Source organism: Ambystoma mexicanum, chromosome 12 (assembly GCF_040938575.1).
Source record: "Ambystoma mexicanum isolate Mex_15411 chromosome 12, UKY_AmexF1_1, whole genome shotgun sequence".
NCBI classification, from domain to species: domain Eukaryota; kingdom Metazoa; phylum Chordata; class Amphibia; order Caudata; family Ambystomatidae; genus Ambystoma; species Ambystoma mexicanum.
Window position 1 is genome coordinate 922,015,353 of NC_090936.1, and position 21,198 is coordinate 922,036,550.

Consider the following 21,198-nt stretch of genomic DNA (forward strand, 5'->3'; position numbering starts at 1 on the left):
GTCTTTAGATTAACCCTATCCCTCTCTTCTTTTTCTTTTCCTGCAGTCACTCTGCGCTCATAATATTGGGCCATATGCTGATCTTCGCCCAACGTTTTTGCTTGCCATGCACTCTCTGATGTCATTATTAGATCCAGAATTGGAAGTTTTAACCCCCTCACATATTTGTCAACAAATAACCTCTTTCCTGCTTCTGAACCCACATCCTGCCCGCAGAAGTCTGTGAATACTTCTTGAAATCTATTAAAATAATCTGTAGCCAACTCATCTTTGCCTTGTACACATGCAGTCAATTTGTCCCATTGGATTCTTTTCTCTGGGATAATTGTTTTTAACTTCTGTACTATATGTGCTGGTAATGCCACCAGGTTCGGTCCTGGTGTTCCTCCAACCGCTTTATTTCTATCTTCTATTATCAAGTCCGCCCATGTGGCGCCAAAGGCCGTTGTGTCATCTACCTTCCTTATTTGTTTCCATATCTCTGCTGGCAGGATCACCCAGAATATTAGGTCTATATCACCCATGGTAAGCACGGATGACTGTAGGCAGGACTCTACTTCCTTGTAAAACCCTGCAGGTTTTTCTTATATCCGGAATCGTCTGCTTTATGTTGTTCACCTCCTGTCTGGAAAAGGGGACATGCACATATTGGGCAGTGTAATGGGCTGGTGTCACCTGCGCCGCCGCACCGCCTACTGCGGGAACCTCCACTTTGGGCACAAAGGTAGGTGGGACCTCTCTCATAGGAAATGCCCCACTTACCGTCCCTCCCCCTTCTCTTAGATGCAACAATATTCCCAGATCCAATGATAGGGCTGTTTCTGTTAAGGTGGGTATCACGTGAGTGAAGCGTACCTGTAGACTTGGAAGAAGATCTTGACGTGGCAGCCAGACTGACAACTGTCTTCTGATGAGTAAATGACGCGGGGAACCGGCCTCTCCGCCACCCAAGGTTGAAACAGGGTGGAAGATGGACCAACTCCCAACGCCACGGGACGCACTCTCCTGATTAGCGTGGCGTCAGGACAGTGCAAGCACTGACAGGAGAGGCAGATGTCGAATGTCCTATGACTGTAGAGTCCGAAGTCTTTCCAAGAAGAGGTCCCAAGGACCTTGTAAAGAGGAGCGTAGAGGAGATTCTGGTATAGCTGCTGAGCGGGTACTGGGAGACCGAAGTAGGTGGTTGAGCCAGGCACCCGCAAACCACTGGAGAAACAAAGACAGGCATGTGGATGGTCCGGCTGGGGAGCAGCTGGTAGACTCAAAGTCCCAAAGGAAACAGGTAACAGCTCAGGCAGGAGTGTGGGAACCAGACCCAGGAACTGGACAGTGAAACTAACCCCAGGAACTAGACTGGGAAACCAACCCAGGAGCAGGACTGGGCAAGGACAGAACACGGGAACCCAGGAGAGAAGAGACTGAACCCCAAGGAAGGGGACCCCGGGACCCAAAAGGACCTCAGAACCACACCAAGGAGGGAAGGAGCAAAAGCCACAGGAGGGGCAAGGAACCAGGGAAGGATTCAGGCAGGAACGGGCGAAAAATGCAGGGCAGGAACAGGCGAGCAACAAAACGAGCGAAGAACACAATCAGGGCACAACCGCGTTGAGACGTGACTTGCCCCTGATCGAAGCTCGTTTTATGGGATGGCCGGCACTCGAGAGGCTTGAAACGCAAGCTGTCTCGTTGCTGGGTGCCGACGGATCCAAAGCGAGGCTCGAGACGCAAGCTCTCGCCGTGGAGAGGGCCCAATCTACTGCGCATGCGCGGAACCGAGACCGTGGTCTCCCGCGCATGTGCAGAGGACTCCCGACGGGAACCCTAGAAGCTCTGCCCACGGCGGATCCCTGCAAGCGAAAGCAGGGGTAGATCCGCCAAGAGGGAGGAGAGCGAGCAGGTGCGGAGAACCCCGGTCTCCAGGTAAGTGGCGTGACACTATGACCCCTCCCAGGAAGACCCGGGTCCCCAGGCTTCCAAGGGAACTTCTCGTAAAAATCACGCACAAGACGAGGTGCGTGCACATGCTGTCGTGGTTCCCAAGTGCGATCACAAGCTGGGTATCCCTTCCAATCCACTAAAAAGTGGAGCACCCATCTATGATAGCGGGCATCACAGATCTCCTGAACCACAAACTCGGGGACACCCTGAACCATAACCGGGGCCGGGCGAAGAAGAGGGGAACAACCAAAGGTGTCTTTGACATGAGGTTTCAAAAGGGAGATATGAAAGACTGGGTGAATATTCCAATAACGTGGGAGCTCAAGGCGAAAAGCCACGGAGGACAGGCGCTTAGTTATCTTAAATGGGCCGAAATATCGTGGAGCCAGCTTAACCGGCAAATTGTGAAGTGGCAAATTCTTCGAAGATAACCAAACCTTATCCCCCACCTCGAGATCTGGTTCCACACATCGCCCTCTGTCAGCCTGAACCTTCATACGGTTCCTTGTCAACTCCAAAGTCTCACGTGCCACTTCATGTTGCCTCTGAATGGAAGACACCAGGTCATCAGCAGATGGAACCGTACTAGTGGGTACAGGATGCAAAGGCATCAGTTTCGGGTGCTGGCCAGAAGAACAGTAGAACGGACTGATTCCCGTAGAGGAATGGACGGAATTATTGTATGAAACTTCAGCAAAGTCCAGACACGCCTTCCAGTTGGACTGAGTGGCGTTGGCAAAGCAGCGAAGATACCCTTCCAAAGTCTGATTAGTCCTTTCGGTGAGGCTGTTGGTCTGTGGATGATAACCAGAGCTCATAGCCCTGTGAATGCCAAGATGGCCACATACACTACTCCAGAAAGAAGACAAAAACAGCGATCCCCGGTCAGAAATAATCTTTTATGGAAGGCCATGTAACCGATATACTTCATGCAGAAAGGCTGACGCCATTTGAGAAGCCGTGGGTATCTTGCTAAAGGGAATGAAATGAGCATACTTCGTAAAGCCATCAATTACAACCATTATGCAAGTACATCTGTCGGAGGGAGTTAACTCTACAATAAAGTCTGTGGCAATGGTGTGCCACGGGTACGGCGGCAGTTCCGTAGGGAGAAGCAATCCTAGAGGTTTTCTTCTCGGTACCTTAGTCTGTGCGCAGATGGGGCAACTCTCCACATACTTCTTGACAGAACTGGCCCACCCAGGCCACCAAAACTGTCGAGACACTAGTTCTTGCCTAGCTTTGGATGTCCCCCAATCAAAGAGTCATGAAAACCATGTAGTATGCCATCACGAATAGGCCCCACCGGAATGTACAATCTCTTCTGGAAAAACAGCAAACCGTCTCGTTCAGACACCGATGATTGCCGCAGAAGGTTCGTTCGTTCAGGATCCATTTGGGTGGCATCAAAAATGGATTACAGGTGAGGAGACAATGCCAACAAGAAATGGTGTGGGGAAATCAATGGTGAACTCACACCAACCTCTCTCTCCACCTTCTCCAGAGACCGAGATAAAGCATCTGCCTTCAGATTGGCGGTATCGGGGATGTAGGTAACATGGAACTGAAACGGAGAAAAAAAGAAAGCCCATCTAGCCTGGTGAGGCGTACGGCACTGTAAGGAATGTAAATACTGCAAATTCCGGTGATCTGTATGGACCTCTACAGAAAAGCGTGCCCCAAGCAGGAGAGGTCTCCATTCTTCAAAGGCCATCTTTATGGCCAGCAATTCCCTCTCAATAACCGCATAGTTCCTTTCACTGGAATTCAATTTGCGTGAAAAATAGGCTACTGGATGTTCAACGGAGGTCTTAGGATCACACTGCAGAAGGACCGCTCCAATGGCGAAATCAGAGGCGTCTGCCTCCACAATGTAGGGTAATTCGTCCTGAGGGTGACTGAGAATTGGGGCGGTGGTAAAAGCCGTCTTCAAGGTGGTGAAGGCCTGTGAAGCAAGAGGATCCCACTTGAAAACAGTCTTGCCGCTGGTCAACCTAGTAAGTGGCGCTGTAGTTTGGGAAAAGTGAGGAATAAAGCGCCTATAAAAGTTGGCAAAACCCAAAAAGCGCTGAAGAGACTTTACATCATGTGGCTGCTTCCAATCTAGGACGGCTTGAACCTTCTTGGGATCCATCTCAATACCAGTATGATTGATCACATATCCCAGGAATTCGATGCTATGTTGATGAAAAGAACACTTCTCCGCCTTGGCAAACAACTGGTTAGAGGATAAACGGTGAAGGACTTCACGAACATGTTCCTCAAGAGATCTGGAAAAAATCAAAATATCATCCAAGTAGATCCAAACCGAAATGCCTATTAAATCGCTGAAGATGTTATCCATGAATCTCTGGAAGACAGCTGGCGCATTACACATGCCAAAAGGCATCACCCTATACTCAAAGTGTCCAAAGGGGGTCTTAAACGCCGTTTTCCATTCGTCCCCATCCTTAATGCGGACCAAATGGTAGGCTCCGCGTAAGTCGAGCTTAGTGAAGATCCGAGCTGTGTGGAGAGTTTCCAAGATACTACGAATCAAAGGTAAGGGATAGCGGTCCTTTATGGTTAAGTCGTTCAGTTGTCGATAGTCTACGCAGGGTCTTAAAGCTCCTTCCTTTTTCTTTACAAAAAATAAAGGGAATCCCGCAGGTGACTTCGAAGGGGCTATATATCCCTGGCTTAAACAATCCGACAGGTAGTCTTGTAGCACTTGCCTCTCATCCTGGGTTAAGGCATACAGTCTTCCATGAGGAATCTCTACGTCTGGCAACAAATCAATAGAACAATCAAAAGAGCGATGAGGGGGCAATGGTATATTTCCTGGTTCCGAGAACACATGTCCAAAAGCAGCATATTCTTGTGGAACTTGAGATATGGAACAAAGATTAGAACCTCTGCCAATAGATTCCAAGGGAGTTGAAGATACAAGAGTCTGGGTTGGCAGGTTACAATTCTGGGAACAAGAGGTGGAAGAGAAGGATAAGGTAAGTGTTCCCCAGTTGATGACTGGATTGTGGCATTGCAACCATGGTAATCCCAAAACCAATTTGTAGATGGGAGACCTGATCACGTCCAAGGCCAAAGTCTCCAGGTGATCAGCAATCCTCAGTACCAGCCCCATGGTGTGAAGACGGATGGGTCCAGAGGACAGAGGGGATCCATCGATGACCTCAACCGGTAGGGCTGTTTGTCTGGAGAGAAGAGGTATTCCGTTGATGTTGGCAAACGATTCATCGATATAATTACCAGAGGCTCCACTATCCAGCAATCCGTAAACTTCCAGAGTCTTATCAGGCAAAGATATCCTGATCTTCAAGGTCAATAAGACAGCTGGTTGCATGGGGTGAGAAGTGGACAGGACGCGGAAAGGCCTGAGAAAGAAGTGGGACCTGTTGCTGCCCTTCCATTACACAACAGGTCTCCTAGTTTTCCGCCTTCTTTTTCTGAGGGCGTAGGGGGCATGTACCCAGATAATGCCCAGCCGCTCCACAATAAAGACATAGGCGCAGGGTTCTTCTTCTCCTTTCCTCTTCGGACAAAGGACCTCTCATGGCCCCTAATTGCATAGGTTCAGAGCCAGACTCCGAGGAACCAAAGGATCCGACTGGTATGTTAGGCATTCTAGAATGAAACTTCTCAGACCAACGTCTCTCCGCCCTTCGCTCCGCTAGCCTCTGGTCTATCCGGAGCACTTGTTCGATGAGACGTTGGAGGGTCTCGGGCTCGGGAATATGAAGTAACTCGTCCTTGTATTCATCTCTCAAGCCTCGACGAAACAAGGTACTTTGCGTGACTTCTGGCCACTGAGAGTCGGTCGCCAGTTGGCAGAAGCGGCTTATGTAAGTTATTATGTCAGCACTTCCTTGTCTCATGTCCATCAACTGGTTCTGGGCTACAGAAGCCAGGTTTGGTGATTGAAACACCTCCAAGAAAGCCTTTTCAAAAGCCACGAAATCATTAAAAATTGGACTATTGGTGGCCACCAATGGAGTGGCCCAAGCGAGAGCGTTCCCAGAAAGATTCCCCAGGATATATCCAATCTTGGCCTTGTCGCTGGTGAAGTGAGATGGTCTAAAGAGAAAATGAACTCGGCAATGATTGCAAAATTCTGCTACACGTCGGGGGTCTCCATCGAACTTGATCGGAGTTGTATGTGCCAGTGAACCTTCTCCCTGCGAAGCACTCATAGCTCCCTGAGATACCATTTGACGTAAAGTCTGGTTTTCCTGACGTAATGCCGTCATCTCTGCTCGAAGAGCTTGAAGCTCATTCCGGATGTCTTGACCATCTTCCATCTCCAAATCTGAAGGCAGGCGTCTCAATCTGTTAAGGTGGGTATCACGTGAGTGAAGCGTACCTGTAGACTTGGAAGAAGATCTTGACGTGGCAGCCAGACTGACGACTGTCTTCTGATGAGTAAATGACGCGGGGAACCGGCCTCTCCGCCACCCAAGGTTTAAACAGGGTGGAAGATGGACCGACTCCCAATGCCACGGGACGCACTCTCCTGATTAGCGTGGCGTCAGGACAGTGCAAGCACTGACAGGAGAGGCAGATGTCGAATGTCCTATGACTGTAGAGTCCGAAGTCTTTCCAAGAAGAGGTCCCAAGGACCTTGTGAAGAGGAGCGTAGAGGAGATTCTGGTATAGCTGCTGAGCGGGTACTTGGAGACCGGAGTAGGTGGTTGAGCCAGGCACCCGCAAACCACTGGAGAAACAAAGACGACAGGCAGGTGGATGGTCTGGCTGGGGAGCAGCTGGTAGACTCAAAGTCCCAAAGGAAACAGGTAACAGCTCAGGCAGGAGTGTGGGAACCAGACCCAGGAACTGGACAGTGAAACCAACCCCAGGAACTAGACTGGGAAACCAACCCAGGAGCAGGACTGGGCAAGGACAGAACACGGGAACCGAGGAGAGAAGAGACTGAACCCCAAGGAAGGGGACCCTGGGACCCAAAAGGACCTCAGATCCGCACCAAGGAGGGAAGGACCAAAAGCCACAGGAGGAGCAAGGAACCAGGGAAGGATTCAGGCAGGAGCGGGCGAAAAATGCAGGGCAGGAACAGGCGAGCAACAAAACGAGCAAAGAACACGATCAGGGCACAACCGCGTTGAGACGCGACTTGCCCCTGATCGAAGCTCGTTTTATGGGATGGCCGGTACCAGAGAGGCTTGAAACGCAAGCCGTCTCGTTGCTGGGTGCCGGCGCATCCAAAGCGAGGCTTGAGACGCAAGCTCTCGCCGTGGAGAGGGCCCAATCTACTGCGCATGCGCGGAACCGAGACCGTGGTCTCCCGTGCATGCGCAGAGGATTACCGACGGGAACCCTAGAAGCTCTCCCCACGGCGGATCCCCGCAAGCGTGTATCTCCATTGTGGGAATACTAGGATCTGACATCCATCTAAACGCTTCTCGCATACATACTTTTAACTTGCCCCTTTGTACTGATGACATCGAATGTCATTGCTGTATATATGGCTCTACAGTTTCCTTTCTATTTCTCCCGATATCTTTACTCCTGTACCCAGGTGCAGTAAACATTTCGGCATAGTCATTATCTAATTCATCTTTAAGCTCAAAAAGTCTATACACATGTTCTCTCACTTCTTCATCCCTCTCCCTACAGCGTGCTAATGCATTCAATTCTAACAATCGCTGCGTTGGTAATTTCCCAATAAGCTGTTTCCATTTCTCCACCAAATATTCACCCATGCATTCCAACACTACCTGTCTTTCGTTGCTTCTACGAAAGTCATATATCGAAGCCAATGTTGCCGTCCCATCATTCCCGTCTCTATACATCTCTGCCTGTTGCTGCAATTCCACCTTCCTTTCTTTGCTGATTGTGCTGCGGGTTACCCTCGTACACTCCCGTTGGTCAGTCCTGCCTCTTGCCCCCGTGGTTTCAACTTCAACCCCGGGAGGAACGGACGGTACCGAGTCTGTGTCTAAGGCGGGAGGTGCGGATCGGACAATGGGAACAGCGAGTATCTGTTGTGGGCCTGGTTGACTAGTAGGAAGTGTTACGTGCGCAGTCTGTGGCTGTGGGAGGGCTTGAGCTACCGGAGGGGGAGCTTGGGCTTTGGGCAGGGTCTGGGCAATAGCTACTGACGTGTCTGGTCTTACTTCTGATCTTGGGCCTTGTTTTGTATGGGTCAATATATTTTCTATCAATTAATCTGCCGTGTGTAATTCTCGTTGTGGGTATATCTTTTCTATATTCAACTGGTCACGCCTGCCTGCCCTTCTTAGACTCTCAGTCCACTCCTCCTCTTCTTTTTCTTCAGCTACCTCACCTTTTGATTTATGCCTGCGCGCATGCTTTGCTCTGCTTTTAAATCGGAGCATTGCTTCCTTTCTCCAGTCTTTAATAGTCTCAAATGCTGCAGGACGCGCTTTCTTTCTTCTCAACACCCTTTCCAAGTTATCTATCCTCGCCATCTCAAAACTACCATTAATCGGCCACTGATGGTCTTGTTGCTTTCTGGTTTGCCTATGCCAAGTCTCAGAGAATATTATCGCACCCACTCCATACTTCACATACATCTCATACGCCGGCGTTCCCCCGGGTGGTACAATTTGGCCATTTTCCAAAGATTGTCTACCACAGCGGAAAAACCCCGCTAAGGTGGACAATACCCCAGGCATGTTTCAACCTTCCCCCTGGTTAATCAACCTTACCTAGGGCATTTGATTTTGCAAAGTCAACTCTCAACCAATATCAGGATACTTTGAATCGGGGAATGACTCACCTGATAAATCAAGTCGTCTGTATACTGACGCACCAAAGAACTTCGTGTCTGCGTTTCTTGGCTTCCGCCTCGTTTCGGGACCCTCGCCTCCTTGTTCTCTAGCCAGGCATGTCGATCAGGGATCAGATGTGTGCAGATCTGCAAAGGAGTCTCATCACTTTTACAGGGCGCCCCGAACACCTCTTGATCCCGGCTCGATCGTCCCGTCCTCGCCGTTCTCTGCCTTTCTCAATTACAAAGTTATGCGAAGGAACAATTGGGAGAGGGTCCCTATTCGGGCGCCATCTTGAAAGGGGCCCCTAGGGGACCCTGACGTCTATGGAAACAAGGCGGGTCACCAAACACGATAGAGATGCCAGACACAAGGTTGTATTCCCAAAGCTAGGGTTTTATTTCAAAGCAAAAGTCTCAGTTGGCCAACTCGGTCTCACGCCCCGCGACGTGTATCTCTAGACCTCGAGGGACGCAAGAGAGTGAATTACGTACATCAGTAACATATATAAAAAATGCATATCAAACAATCGGCTCCCTTTTATTGGGTTTCTTTGAACTTGGTGTGATGATGGACATCTCCGACCACTATGACACCTTCAAACATCTATTCTAGCAACAATTTGTAATTTGTGAGTGCAAAGGCATCTTTTGGTTATTGAATAGAACACGGCGCTTCTGTTCTTGGAAGCGAACTACATACTCCGGACCTTGCTATCTATCAAGTGCTATTTGCGCCCTGGGAGCCGACATGCTCTAGCGGGCTCAGCAAAGAGGGGCCATTAGAACAGCATAATTCAAGCCTTTTAGCAGTATTATTCTAACATATTCTACCATATAACGAGACTGGCTGGCAGCTCTGAAATGATTAAATGCCCTGCAGCTCTGCTTCAAGGCTACATTCAGGAGGGAGCCGGGCATTCTTCCTGGTGCTGCCTACGTTTGTGTTTCAGCGAACTCTTGTTATCCTCACAGCCCTGCGGCCTTGTCCTTTATACAGACAACAATGTTCCACAGTTGAGCAGTGTAAGCGGAAAATATACTGCGAAGCAATAGGAACAGAAAGCAATGAGCAATGGTTAGAAAACAAAATGGCGATTCTTGTTACATCAAAATGACGTTCATTGGCAAACTCGAAAACCTATATTCTGTCGTATCGTGCATGAGACGGTTGGTCCACGGCCACCAAAATGTGTTTGCGGTCTCAAAGTAGAGGTATCCGCATTTCTAGACTGACAGGAAGACTTTGCAACAGTTCCTGAACTTTGGTCCTGTGAACTATGGGAGGCCTTGTCCAAGGCTTCCATTTCGAGGTGGCTCTCCGGCTGCATCACACGCTGTCATCGGTTGGTGAACTGACCACTGCCTGGCTGTCCGAGAGCCCTCTCCACCAAAGCGATCGCTGCAACGACGGCATTCTTATCTGGTGTGCCCCTGCTGGACAACTGCAGGGCTGCTACGTGGAGGTCCATGCACACCTTCACGAATGTCGACAAGGACTCTCCAGGGAGGAGTTCAGAGTCGACCAAGCAGTGCTACGCAACCTGTTTGCTTGAGGCGAGTCTGTTCGAGAGGTTAGAGTTAATTGCTTCTGTTGAGCCTTGCCGCCTCCCATGGTTGTGCAATGTGGTAGTGCTATACATTCGTTATTCATGAGCATGTGAATCCATGCCAGAGCCCATGTTGGCGAAGGAACAAGTTACTTTCCTGTAACTATTGTTGTCCAGCATGGGTCATTGGATGGGGGCAGTATCACTCAGAGGACAGTGATTGGTTTATAGGAGAAAGACAATTTATAAGTGAAAGTGAAACTGTTTCTTTTACTGGGGAGTCCCAACCTGACGACAGGGAATATTCATGAGCATGTGAATCCATGCCAGACCCATGCTGGAGAAGAATAGTTACAGGTAATCAACTTGTTCCACGTCACACTAGGGATAGTATTACTGACACGCCCTATCGACGTCCCTTTTCGAAGTTCGAAAACAAGTCATGCAATATTGCTCTCCAACCACTAGATGCTGGCCTATGCAAAAAGCATGTTTAGCGCCATGATGCCCTCTGGTGACCGTGCGCTATACTAGTTCTCATAACATAACATGTGAATGGATCTAAGCATATAAAAATATCAGAAAGACAATTACAGACATGTAATATTTGTCATATATCCTTGGCGGTCGTATTTCGCTGCTGAAAATCCCTGGGGGGTCCTCTTTTTTTGTTTAAGGTGTATTACAAACATGTTTAATTGATTTTTGTAGAAAACATTTAATCAAACACCGAAGAGGCCAATTTTGTCTCGACTTTTTTTAATAAAATGTGTTCCCCTTTTTTTGCAGTGTTAATGCTCTAGCCATGGGCCAGAGAGAGGAAATAATGACTCAACTACAATCAATAAGAACACTGATGAAAGAAATTGGGATTGACAAACCTAGCCACAATATTAAAGGTAAATAATTTTGTCTGAAATCCACTGTCATAATGAAGAGATAACCTTTAGAAATTGTGCCTGGTACAATTTCACTGTTCTAAGATGTTCCATTCTGTGCTTTATAATTTGACTGGGTGTGTCCAGTCGAAAGCTGAGAATGGCACGCAGAAATGTATCTATGATGGTTCAATAAAACGCATATTTCATTTTAACAATTCATGAGTCGGGTGAATTTTATATGTAACTAGCTTAACTACCCGGCTTTGCCCAGGATTTCAATTCTCAGATTTTTAAATCTCTGATCGGTAAGTCTCACTTCAGTTTCTCCAGCAGTTTCATTCCTTTGTTGTTCAGCAGCACTAATTCTCTTAACAGCAAGTTGAGTTTCAGTCTCCAGCCGTTTCGTTGCTTTTGTTTTTTAGCAGCATGAATTCTCTGATTAGTAAGTCTTGCCTCAGGTTCATTGTTTTGCCTGAAAGCATCTTGAATTTTATCAGCTACGTGGTCTTGAGATCTACCTTCTTCAGAATGTTGATCATGTTTCAGCTTTCAATGTTTTGTTTTGATTCGGGTGGGATTAAATACTGCTCTTTTTTTGTAACATTTCTGTCAAAATATATTTGTGGGATTAAAGAATTAATGAAAGGAGAGAATACATAAGAAATAAGTCTTTTTGTTAAACATGGAACCTGAGTCAAATCAACTGATTCAACTGTCATCTTCAAATTGTAGCAAATTTCCATTTGATGTCATGAGGGTGAAGTACCTGTTTTTTACAAAATGTTGCGATAGAAATGAATAGGGTGTTGATCATGTTTCAGCTTTGATGTGCGCTTTATAAAAATGACCGGTAGATGGTGGTGTAACACCACAAAAGGTAATGCCGAAAAACAAACCCGGAAATAGTTGGATCAATTCATCAATGAAATAAAGAATAAGCCATGCAAACTTCATGACACCAGCCAGACCTCCCCGTTCATGAGGAGTTACGTCCCCAAGAACGCCACATACAAACCGACAAACACGACTTTGTTTTTAAATATAGATTTCCTTATGAAATAAAACAATATTTAATTTGGCATACCCTGTACCTATACACAGTGAATAAATGTGTGCATTTCAGTTGTAGTCTTAGGAAATAAATCATGAGAAACATGGGGGTTCCATCAAAAGTACTCAACTTCAAAAAGACTCAAGCCTCTCAAGCTCCCTATTTTTGCGCTAGGGTGGTTTTTTCACTCTACACAGGTTTTAGGGAGTAGGTTGGAGGCAGCTTTCGCTTAGGTTGGTGGCAGCTTTTGGTTGGGCTTCACCAGCATTGTAAGCCATTACCTCCACGTCCACTCTTCCTCGCAGTACTTACCTCATGAGGGCCCTGCCTCCGACACAGGACCTTCTTTTATTTCTTTTTATTTCTATAACTCCTCCCCCACACCCACGTCACTTAGTTTAATTTTTCCTGCCTCCGGCAGGTTGGGCTTGTTTTTTATTCCCGGCGCGGGGCGCTGGGGAGCTCCGAATGCTGGCCCCCTGGTGGGGCTGTGTGGCGGGGCCTTCGGCTCCCACAGGTATGGCAAGACTCCTGGGTTCCCTGCGGGGCTTGGGACCCGGTTGAATCAGGCTGCCTTGCCTGGTTTCTGCTGGGCTTTGGCCAGCGCAGGGCATCGTGGCCTGGGTTCTTGGAAAACGGACCCGGGTTAAGATAAGGAGTTTGGGGGCATGTTTTCCCATTACATGGCCATGCTGCATGGGCGGCTGTGCGCGGCTTCGCGGCTCCTTTTTCTTGTTTGATCCACGTGCTCAGGAGGTGGGTGGGCTCCGCCTATGGTGCTGCAAGCAGTGTTGCCATAGGAATTAATTTGTTATTCCTATTGGTTGTTGTTCTTTCTGGCCTCTATTTGAATGTGGGAGAGGCACGTTGGCAATTGTTTGTATGTGGAGCCTTGGTTCAGTGTGCAGGGGTCTTTGGTGGTGAAGCAGGCTTCCTTTGGTCACTGTTTTGGGCATGCTCAACATGGGAAAACATTCTGCAAAGAGAAGACATCTTGTCCTGTCTTCTTCTTCTTCGTCTTCCTCTTCTCCTGAGTTATAAAGAAGGAGAAAGAAGAAGGCTAAGCGTAATTCACTGCCCAGAAAGGAGTTGAAGAATCTACTTAAGCATCATAGAGGGAGTCGCACACATACTCATGGACACAAGCGCATGCGTCTGTCTTCCTCCTCATCCTCCTCCTCTTCTTCTGGCACTGAGTCATTGGCCTCTTCTTGTTCCTCTTCAGCTGATGCTGAAGGGAAGTATCTGGACAGAGAGGGAGTGGAGGAGGTGCTTGCTCAAGTTGGGGATTGCATGGGATTTTCAGAGGCCCTGGTACCGGTGGAGGGGGCCGATCCTTCTATTCCCCAGTATAGGCATACACCTAGGAAGGGGTTGCCATTGGTTTCCGATATCCGAGATAAAATCCTCCGGGAATGGCTTGACCCGGAGAAGATTGCAATGCCCCGCTTCATGTCCAAACTTTACCCATTGAAGGCCGAGACTTTGCTGTCTGATCCAGTTGAGGTCGACGATGTCCTCGCCAGCCTGGTGGGTCGCTCCTTTATGTCGGCCGAGGAGGCGGCCGTCCGGGATCCAGTGGACCGCCGAGTTAATTCCGGCCTTGAGATGGTTCATGCAGGGGCACATCTGGCCCTTCGAGCGAATATCTATGGTTCCTACATAGCTGAAACAGTGTTGAATGGTTTCAGGAAGTTGAAAAAGGCTGTCAATTAAGGCTCTGATTGTGCCCCTTTGCTTACAGACATGCAGAGACCGGTTGAGCTTTTGGCCGATCTGGTTTTTGATGGGGTGCGTGGTTCAGCCATGGCCATGGGGGCTGGTGTATCTGCCCGGAGGCATTTGCACATGAGGGACTGGAAGACTGATGGGTCTTATAAGGCGGCTTCCCTGAAACTTCCTTTTTTCTGGGTCCAGGCTTTTTGGTGATTGCCTCAAGGATAAGGTGCACAATGTTTTTAGGGCGGCCACACACGCTGACAAACTTCGACGCAAGCCCCCTTCAACGGCCATGAAGTCTTCCTCTGGTGCTGGTCCAGTGACCAGCAGGTCTTTTCCTGACTCCTCATCACATTCTTTTCGAAGAGCTAGGGGGGGTCGGCGTCCTCCACGCTCTTCACGTCCTTGACTGGCACCAAAGTCCTGATGGTTTGGAATTGCCGGTGGGCAGGCGGCTCCGGCAGTTTTTTCCAGTATGGGAAAGCTGGTGTTCCGACTCATGGGTTCTGGACACAGTGCAATGGGGTTATCAAGTGCATTTCCTGGTCCTACTGTCCAGCATTGCATGGTTCGGACTGTGGTTCCCAGGTCTCGGCTCAAGAGGTTGGCCATCGGCGCCACTCTCTCCGAATTAGTGTTGAAGGCGGCCATCATGCCGTTCCTCTCCCTGTTCAGGATCAGGGGTTCTACTTGCGGGTGTTCCTGGTCCCCAAACCTTCGGGGAGGTACTGTCTGGACCTCAAAGCCCTGAACTGCTTCATCCAAAAGGAACACTTCAAAATGGAGACTTCACAGAACATTCTTCCGATGTTATTAAAGGGGGATTGGATGACATCTCTGGATCTCCAGGACGCTTATTACCACGTGGCTCTCCATCCCTGGCACATGAATTTCTTCCGCTTTGCAGTGGGATCCTGACATTTTCAGTTCAGGGAGCTCCCGTTCGGACTGCGATCACCAAGCTGGTGGCTCCCCTGGTGGCGCACTTACATCTGCGGGGCATTCAGATATTTCTCAACCTGGACGATTGGTTGATAAATCGTCCTGCCGGCAGACTGTCGTGTCTCATCTCCGATTGGTCTGCCAGGCATTGCCGGACTGAGGTTTCCTGGTGAACTGGCAGAAGTCTCAACTGGAGGCTTTTCAGGATCTAGTTTTCATTGGTGCACAGGTTTGCACCGGGATGGGGAGGGTGTTCCTGTCCCTGGAGAGGGTCCGTCGCTTGCTGGCTGTTCTGGGCAGGGTTCTCAGGAGGCAGTATGTCCCAGCTCGCCTATTGCTGAAATTGCAGGGGCACATGGCTTCTTGCGTGTTTCTAGTTCCCGGGGCACGTCTTCATCTACGCCCCCTGGTGTCTTACCTTCTCTCCCACTGGCTCCCTTCATCTCAAGCTTTCGAGACTTGGATTCCGGTGTCCCCAGCGCTGCAGGTCTCCCTGCAGTGGTGGTTGAGGGTTCTGAAACTACGGGGTGGGGAGTCCCTGATAATTCCTCCTGTGACCACACTTACTACCGACGCCAGTGGAAGGGGCTGGGGAGCTACGTTGGGGGTCCTCTCTGCTCAGGGGTTGTGGGATCCGGAAGAGAGCCATCGAACATCCAATTGGCGAGAGCTGTGTGCCATTCTCTGGGCTCTGGTGTACTTCAGGAGGTTGCTGGTGGGCCGGGCAGTTTTGGTCCGGACGGACAATACGACCGATTTGGCTTACGTCCACCGCCAAGGGGGTTACGGCCGCTCCTTGAATGTCCTGGCAGCTCAGATAGGTGCATGGGGGGAATCACATCTGATGTCCCTGGTGGCTTTGCATATCAGGGGGGTGGACAATGTTCGGGCGGGTCTTCTCAGCCGACGGTTTCCCTCCTCGGTAGAACTGGTCCTGTCGACCTAGGTTTTTGCAGAGATCTGCGTCCGGTTCGGGAATCCTGTTCTGGACCTGTTTGCGTCTCTAGCCTCAGCAAAAGTTCCCCTCTTCTGCTCTCGTTTTCAGGCAGAGGGTGCATGGGGGTGGACGCCCTCTCTGTGCAGTGGCCTCAGGGTCTCCTTCATGCTTTTCCACCTATTCCTCTTCTGCCTCGGGTGGTTCAGCACATCAGAGTGTCCAGCGTGACTGTATTTTTGTAGGCTCCGTTCTGGCCCCGCCAGAGTTGGTTCCCCTCTCTGTTGGAGCTTCCATGCCAGGAGCCTTGGCTGGTTCCGAAGTGGCCTTGTCCCCTTCTGGGGGAGCTGGGGTTGGGGGTCCGCCAGATACAATGGGCAATGTGGATATTGCGCGGGCTAAGCTGATATCTCAGGAATTTTCTGGTCCTGTGGTAGAGTCCATAATGAATGCTCTTAGACCCTCCACTCTGAAGGCTTACGGCAGACATTGGAGCCATTTCCGGGACTGGTGTGGGCGGTCTGGGATACCTCCCCTGCGTTCTGGCCTCCCCGCTATCCTTCAATTCCTCCGGGACGGGTTTGACAAGGGCCTGACGGTTTCCACGCTTCGGTCTCAGTGGGCCTCCATAAAATTCCTTTTGGGGGACTCTGATGGGCACTTGGATGGGGAGGTGTTGGTGGGGAAGCTGCTCAGGGGTTTTTCTTCTTCCTGTCCTTGTACTTATAAGGGGCTTCCTCCTTGGGATCTCCCTCTTGTCTTAAAATTTCTTCAAGGGCCTCCCTTTGAGCCCATTTCCAAGATTGATATGAAACATCTGACGCTGAAGACTGCTTTTCTGATTGCCATAACTTCTGCCCGTCGGTTTGGGGAGATTGGGGCTCTGTTATGTCACCCCCTTTCCTGAGGGTTCTGCCGGACTCGGTGGTGCTGAGGTGTGATCCGAAGTTTCTCCCTAAAGTTGTTTCTCGTTTTCACACCTCTCGGGATCTGGTTCTCCCTGCCTTTTTTCAAAATCCGCAAACGCCAGAGGAAGTGGCTTGGCATAACATTGATGTGCGGCGGGCGGTGTTGGAGTATTTGGCTAGAACTGCCCCTTTCCGCCACTCTGACAGTCTTCTGATTACTTTTGGCCCGGCTGGGGCTGGGCGTAAGGCATCTGTAGTGTCCATTAGCCGATGGATCCGTGTTGTGGTCTCCATGGCCTATGTGGTTTCTGGCCTGCCTGTGCCTGCACACGTTCAGGGGCGGTCCACCAGAGGTTTGGCGGCCTCATGGGCCAATGCAAGGGGGGTTTCTCTACAGGAGATATGTAGAGCTGCCACTTGGGCTGATCAGAGCACCGTCATCAACCACTATAGGTTGAATGTCTCCCACTCGGGGGTTGGTTCATTCGGGGTTGGAGTTTTGTCTGTGGGGATGTAAATTTGGAGTTATTAAAGGTGTGTGTTTCTGCACTGTTTTGTCTCTGTCTCATTGGGACCTTTTCCCCGTTTGTTGCTTTGGTATGTATACCTCCTGAGGTAAGTACTGGGACGAGGAAGAGTGGACGTGGAGGTAATGCGCTGATTACTTAGCGATAATCTTCACTACTCCTAGTCCTATTCTTCCTCGTCACAGTACTGACGACCCTCCTCACCCTCCCTGCGGGGAAGGTCCCATGCCACGGCTTGGTAATATGAAACTAAGTGACGTGGGTGTGGGGGAGGAGTTATAGAAATAAAAGAGGGTCCTGTGTCAGAGGCAGGGGCCTCATGAGGTAAGTACTGTGACGGGGAAGAGTGAGACTAGGAGTAATGAAGATTACCACTAAGTAATCAGAGCATTGTACCACATTGGTAGACCAATTTACATTCTTGGTAGCCATTGGGGTACCAATGGTTTTTAAAAAGAAATACAATTCTTCTTCCTTTGCCTATGTGACCACGAAGTAGACTCAAATAGCTGTTCTGCCCCTGTGGGCTCTTTGTGAGTACACAGTGGCGCCCTCCATATTGGTCCTAGTTGGTTTAGGCCAGCATGGGTCCCTGGACTATTCCTCTCACTTCCTGTGGGATTGCTAAGGCTATGTGGCTGTGAAATTGACCAACCAGTTTGGTTGGTCATTCAACCCTTTGCCCACAACCCCTTTTAGTGTTCGGCTGGTTGGCCTCTGGGTCGATGCTGATGTTCAGAAGGTGGTTGATGCCTCAATTGCCCCCCAGATGTTTAGCTTAGGACATCTGTGGGTGCCACTCTGTCCTGGGACCATTTGCTTCTGTGCTGCTGCTCTCTTTTGTTCCTCAAGCTGCTGCAAGCCGGTTTCTCGTGTTTTTTGTGTCTTCCTGTGGTCCTCCTCACTGAAATCTTCAATGCTGGTTTCTTGAGGGTCCAGGTCCTGGAAAGAACCATTTTTCTTAGTCTCTGGGGTTGTTGTTGCCCCATTGTTCTAATCCTTGGCAATGAATCCTGAAAACTGCACCTTTGGAAAACAGCAGTTTACTCACCAGATCATTTTGGGTTGATCGAGCCATTATCCCTGAAGCCACTGACGTGCGTCATTAACTTGGGGTCATTGGATAGGTGATTAGACGAGATACCCTCTGGTGTCCCACCCCAGACTGCTCAACGCCCACAACCCGGTCCTGTGAGGTTGGCATCATAGATGGAGACACAGTCAACAGATTTAAAGTTGAACACTTGTTTAAAAGAAAATGTCAGGATGGATAAAGGTCTAACTTGCCCTATACTGAGGTGAGATTTTCCCGACCTAATGATGCTAAGGTCAGTCTATGTCAACATATTCAACTAACGAGTCTGTGTACAAAAACATATACTTGCCATCACAACTAATACAAAACAATGTGTAGGTACATCAACCACAACTTAAAATAGTGTTCCAAATCTGAGCTACTTCAAGCTCTGGCTTATTCATCAGCTCTTCCTCCCAAGTGTCAATATGTTCACCACAAAGTTCAATCACTCCTCCTTGGAATGTTAGAGGATATGCAGTTCTATAAAGTTTAGTGTGCCCTTGCCCAAGTTCAACACAGTTCCAGGTTCAACACCGTTCCAAGGTAACGCTGTTTCAGAACACCACAACTCAGGGTTCCCATCCCCAAGTCTGAAGGTTATCAACGGTTGTTTGCCCGATTTCACCACAGCAAGCTTCAACATATTGGAATTGTTGACATTTTGGAATTCTCTGGTCTTGGTGCAGTTTCAGACCACTCGGTCCACCCATTACAGGTCACGCATCCAGGAAGCGCAGGTTTCATTCAAAGGTCAATATCGGATTTAATGGCCCATTTCTTAAAGTGCAGCTTAAATTTTAACACCCTGGTTTCTTTTTTTCCATTTAGCTTCCCTTTGATTTTCACTTCAATGTTAAGGTTGGTACCATACCATTACGTTTGTGACCACAAAGTCCAAATGTCTTTTGGCTTCTGCCTTTCAGTTGTGTGTTTAAAAAAAATAAAGGTCAGCCTACTTGCTGTATTTCAAACAAAGTTCAGTAAATTAACTTTAATTCAATTCAGTCACTATGCCATCACATAATGGTTATTTTCGCTTGTTTTATTCAATTCACTCACTTCAGAACAAGCAATGTGGTCCTTTTAAAACACATTGTGTATAGGCGCTATATAAATAAACTATCATATCATTTGAGCTTGTTTCTTTCAATTCGGTATTCAATAAGGGTTACTGTTGTTTAGTTAAATGCTGCCTTGCATGTTTCATTCAGTTTGATATTCAATAGGAGTAACTTGGGTTACTTTCATTCAGTGCAGGATGTTACTTTAAGTCAGTTTGTGCGCTGCAGTCATAAATACATAGACCGTTAGCAGCTGCACTGCCTCCTTTGAGCGTCCCAGGTATTATAAGTGGCCCTGACACTTACCCAGTTTTGGCACCACCTCTGGCAGCTCCTTGGCTTTGCTCTTTCCTCCTGAGGGTCCGTCAAATAGCCAGGCACTTCTCTTCGCACTCGCTGGCTAGTGAAGGGAGCTTTGCCTCTGCCTGTATGCAGCACCTGCTGCTTGTCTCGCCAAGGTGGAGATCTCTGACCTGTATTCCCAGACCAGCAGGATCCCAAGGATTTCCTCTGGTGTTCTGGCGTCTCTGCTTCTCCTCTTTCAGCTCCCATTCTGGTTCTCCCGCTCTGCTTTTGACTCTCGCTCCGACCCGTGCTCTCTGTTCTGCCTGCTGTCACAGCTTTTATACACCTGTGTTGGGCTAATAGGATACAAGCGATTGTCGAAGGTCTGCCTTGCCTGACCATAGTTAGAAGAATTAGTGGTACATGCCTGACCCTCTGGCCTCTTCCTTGTACTAATCCTTGCATGGGTAATCTTCATTGCTCCTAGTTCTTTCTTCTTCGTCACAGTATTGTCACACAGTTTAAAGGGAGAAAGAAGTGGAAAATTTTTATAATGACCCATAAAGGTTGGGAAAAGACCAGGTTGGGTCTCCTGAGGATAAAGGAATGCCTTTTAAATGGTTCTCCTCTTTCCTATCTGGTCTTACCCAGGTGGTGTCTCTCCCTCCTTTCACTTCTCCTCTCATGGTGGTTGATTGCGGAGTCACTCATGGATTGGCATTTTCCCCTTTGCTTTTCAATTTATATATGGCTGCCCTGGCTCAGCTCATTGCCAGCTTTGGGGTGCATTTCTTTAAATATGTGAAAGATACTCAAATTTTCTTTCGTCTTAACTCCCCGACAGATAGTCCCTCTGCCCTTTTGAGAGTCTGCTGTTTGCCAGTGGATGTCTGAAAACTGGCTAAAACTGAACAGTGATGTCCAAGATGCTTGTTATCGGCCAGTCAAGCATCGGCTGGACTCCTGAGTATTGGCCCACCTGTTTGGGACCTTGTCCTCAACCTACTATTGTAGTGAAAAGTCTTGGCATCAAGATTATGTCATGAGGTTCCAGAGAGGAGCAGATCTCTGTGGTTTGCCGAAGCGGCTTGGTAAAACTCAGGGTATTGAAGAAGGTGCTCCCATTTCATCCCAACAATGCAAGAAGCAAAATTGTTACCGCCGCCATTATGGGTGCAATTGACTACTGCAATGGCAGTTATCTGGGTCAACCGGCGGCTTTGCTCCAGCGACTCCAAATTCTCCAGAATGCGGCAGCTAGGTTGGCTCTTTGCGCCCCTAAACTAGCCCTTTCTCTGGACCTACTGTGGCACCTTCAGTGGCTCCCTGTGAAGTCTCCGGTGGAGTTTAAAATTCTTTGTATGGTCCATCGGGCCATCCACTCTGCAAGCGCTATGTTCCTCCAGTCAAGGTTGTCTCTCTATCAACCTAGAGACCTTCGCTCGACCGGCCATCTTCTGCTGACTGTGCTGCTTTCATCGCTCCTGGGCGGGAGGCAGATCCTTTTCGGTGCTGGCTCCGATGTTGAGGAATGCGCTCCCGCTACACGTCAGGATCATTCAGGCACTACCCGCTTTCCGTA

General features: G+C 48.9%; 1 protein-coding gene across 2 annotated transcripts in view; it reads left to right on the plus strand.

Moving 5' to 3' along the window:
* LOC138514114 (resistance to inhibitors of cholinesterase protein 3-like) overlaps positions 1 to 21,198 on the plus strand; it is an 819,949-nt gene that overhangs the window by 647,500 nt on the left and 151,251 nt on the right. For both annotated transcript variants that reach the window (XM_069629409.1, XM_069629410.1), the window contains exon 5: positions 11,020 to 11,129. In XM_069629409.1, coding sequence (XP_069485510.1) covers positions 11,020 to 11,129 — 110 coding nt within the window. The remainder of the gene's footprint in view (positions 1 to 11,019; positions 11,130 to 21,198) is intronic.